This window comes from Ruditapes philippinarum, unplaced genomic scaffold, assembly GCF_026571515.1.
Source record: "Ruditapes philippinarum isolate M1 unplaced genomic scaffold, ASM2657151v2 ctg2648_1_1_1_1, whole genome shotgun sequence".
Taxonomy (NCBI): domain Eukaryota; kingdom Metazoa; phylum Mollusca; class Bivalvia; order Venerida; family Veneridae; genus Ruditapes; species Ruditapes philippinarum.
The window spans coordinates 50,604-54,245 of record NW_026860981.1 but is presented as its reverse complement, the minus strand read 5'-3'; the positions used below and the strand labels follow the sequence as shown (position 1 = coordinate 54,245).

General features: G+C 34.4%; 1 protein-coding gene across 1 annotated transcript; it reads left to right on the top strand.

Moving 5' to 3' along the window:
* The first annotated feature begins 228 nt into the window (after positions 1–228).
* LOC132714111 (phosphatidate cytidylyltransferase, mitochondrial-like) lies at positions 229–1,535 on the top strand. The gene has a single exon (XM_060696860.1). The coding sequence runs from the start codon at positions 337–339 to the stop codon at positions 1,372–1,374; it is 1,038 nt and encodes a 345-aa protein (XP_060552843.1). The 5' UTR covers positions 229–336; the 3' UTR covers positions 1,375–1,535.
* Positions 1,536–3,642: the final 2,107 nt, after the last annotated feature.

The window sequence follows — 3,642 nt, the reverse complement described above, 5'->3', positions numbered from 1 at the left end:
ATTCAGGTCCAAGTTTTAAGTCTGTACCGTGAATTTATGAGACTCTCAAAAACGCAACCTGGACTCAGAGATTATGTGAGAAGTGAATTCAAGAAAAACGCTGTAATTCCTCGTACAAATACACTCCAGATTGAACAATGTTACAGAAGAGGTTTGAGACAGCTTGAGATGTTAAAACGTAAAGATGTTAAAGGTGTTGGTGTTTTTACTAAATCAGAATAGAAATCCTTGTTTAATCAGAGATATAAACTTCATGTAGCTTAAATAAAGCATATATCTACTTCAAAAACAAAATTAATTGAGTTTGGAAGTTTCTAAAAGTTACAAAACACAAAGATGGTTTTTTTGCAAGCAAACACAAAGATGGTACTATGCAGAAGATTTTGCTCTGAGGCTTCAGTTGCAAAGAAAGATGTGTTCCAAAGAGTTTTGGCTGGTTTTCCTTCAGGAATACAAATGGCTTTCGCATATGGATCTGGTGTATTTCAACAGACAGGCGCAGATATGTCAAAAAACATGCTTGATTTTATAGTGGTCGTTGACAATCCTACAGAATGGCATAGAGAAAACATGGAACAAAATTTTAAACATTACTCATTTTTGAAACATCTAGGAGCCAAAACAGTGTCCAAGATTCAGAATTCTTATGGTGCTGGAATATATTTCAATACGCTTGTTCCATTTGAACAGAGACTTATAAAGTATGGAGTTATTGGTACAGATGTATTGATTTCTGACCTGTTGAATTGGGATACATTGTATGTTAGTGGACGTTTACATAAACCTGTGAAGATTGTAAAGAAACCAAATTCAACTGAGCTTATCGAAGCATTACACACAAATCTATCAAGTGCTGTTCATTCCTCGCTACTACTTCTGCCTGAAAATTTTACTGCCAATGAACTGTATATGACAATAACCAGCCTTTCCTATAGTGGTGACTTTAGAATGAAATTTGGTGAGGACAAAGGAAAAGTGTCTAAGATCGTTGCGCCAAATTTGCCTTATTTCAATAAACTTTATAAACCAATTTTAAATGAAACAAAATATTTAACATACAGTGAGGAATCAGAATTATTTATGCACACTCAGAGCAAGGAAACAAGGTGTTATCATTTGAATCATGTACCAAATGTTGTGGTTGATAAGCTATCGGATATATGCAAAAAAACAAACCCAGATATCCCCAGACATGAAATTGTAGACGTTATAGCATTTGATAGTAAATGTAATGACTTTGTTTTTGGAAGTATAGCAAGTATAGTAAACAAATCTAGCTGGAGTCAGAGTGTGAAGGGTATATTAACAGCTGGCCTTTCCAAGAGCATTAGATACAGCTGGAGTAAAGTTAAGAAAATGATAAAAAATAGTTAAGTCTGATACAGATTTGAATATGGTTCTATAAGTGATTGGAGAATCATTAATAAAAAGTATAACTTTTATTTAAAAAATGTCAATTTTGAAGTGTTTATGCATGAAGTGGAAGACTACTTTTTTATTGACTAATCAAAGGAGATTTAAGATGTGATATAACAGAAATAAAATCTACCTTGTTAAAACTTCTTGAATGTTACTTCCCAAAATTACATTTAAAACTCATTCACATAATAGTATGGTTTGTTGCTAGATAATTAAAACAGTACAGAAACATGAACAAATAAACCTGTTTACTCTGACTCCTTAATAGATCTCCATTTTTGCTTCTTTAAACAATACTTTAAACATCATTGAGAACATTCATAGTGTCACCACATGCAAAAATGCATTTAACCTTTAATCAATCGCCCATGTGGTGAAAGATGGCCCTGCCAGACCTGTGACACTTTCTTGTCTTGTTGTAAAGGAAATAAACTTTAAATATCCTCTCCTCATAAACTACTACATGTATGCCAAGAGCTGAGAAATTTAGCCAATTATTTTGTAGCATTACCTTGTGGTTCTCTTGTGTTATATAAATCATGACCAAAGGTAAGTTGATCACTTTTAAAGGTGGCATAAAGTTAAACAGGAAACATACAATGTATTTAAATATTCTTCAATTTCTTGTTGGCAGAGCTTAAAAAATTTCATTTAGCATCACATGTTCTCCACAGTGGCTAGATAAATCGTGTCCCAATGGTCAAAATTACCCCTATTCTGAGGGCATTTAATTCACATAGTCCTGCGTAGTAAACATTTGAATATTTATGTGTGAAACTACGATTTCAAGAGTTTAGAATTTGGCATGTAGCATTGCCAAGTGGCCCTCAATACAAATTATGCAAATCATGCCCCTTGGATGAAATTTGGCCCAACTACAGGGGTGGGTGAGATTTTTTTATATAAAACATCATGTCCTAGACAGATATTTGAGATATAGCTATCTTGTTTTCCTCTACAAAGGCCAAAATAAGCCTGGCCTTTAAAATCACTTTTTACATAGACTTATATATTCGAATGGGACCTCAAATGTCTACCAAAAAAAAAAAAACTTATTTGTGTGACAAATGTGCTCCGACCAAGCTTTTTTAATGGACAAGAAAGCACATTTGTCTCATGTCATTTTCTATGAATTATTTGTCACAATTATTTTCCCACGGCAGATTTTTTTCTAGAATCGAGGTTCACCATTTTACCTCGTGTCGAGTGTAATCATCAATAGGTTTGCTACTGCTTTTTTTAGCTCACCAGAGCCGAAGGCTCAGGGTGAGCTATTAGTATCAAAGGGGGATACTCCGGCGTCCGTCGTCATGCGTCAACAATCGTCTTCTTCTCTGAAACCGCTGGGCAGATTTACTTCAAATTTGGTCTGTAGCATCCTTGTGACAGTCACACTTGAATTTGCTCATGTCATTTCAATTGGCCCCTTTTAGGGGTCAACAGAGCTAAAAATAGAAAAACCTTTAAACATCTTCTACTACAGAACTAATTGATGGATAATCACCAAACTTTGTCTGTAGCATTCTTGGGTAGTCTTTTATCAAATTTGCTCATATTAATTTGATTGGCCCCTTTTAGGGGTCTCTAGGGCTAAAAATAGAAAAACCTTTAGACATCTTCTTCTACAGAACTAATGGATGGATGATCACCAAACTTTGTCTGTAGCATTCTTGGGTAGTCTTTTATCAAGTTTGCTCATATTAATTTGATTGGCCCCTTTTAGGGACCGCTGAAGCTAAAAATAGAAACACCTTTAAACATCTGTATCTAGAGAACTAAATGATAGATGATCACCAAAGTAATTGATGGATGATAACCAAACTTTGTCTGCAGCATTCTTGGGTAGTCTTTTATCAAATTTGCTCATATTAATTTGATTGGCCCCTTTTAGGGACCTCTAGAGCTAAAAATAGAAATACCTTTAGACATCTTCTTCTATAGAACTAATGGATGGATGATCACCAAACTTTGTCTGTACCATTCTTGGGTTGTCTTTTATCAAGTTTGCTCATATTAATGTGATTGGCCCCTTTTAGGGTCCCCATAAGCTAAAAATAGAAATACCTTTAAACATCTATATCTAGAGAACTAATTGATGGATGATCACCAAACTTTGTCTGTAGCATTCTTGGGTAGTCTTTTATCAAATTTGCTCATATTAATTTGATAGGCCACTTTTAGGGGTCTCTAGGGCTAAAAATAGAAAAACCTTTAAATGTCTTC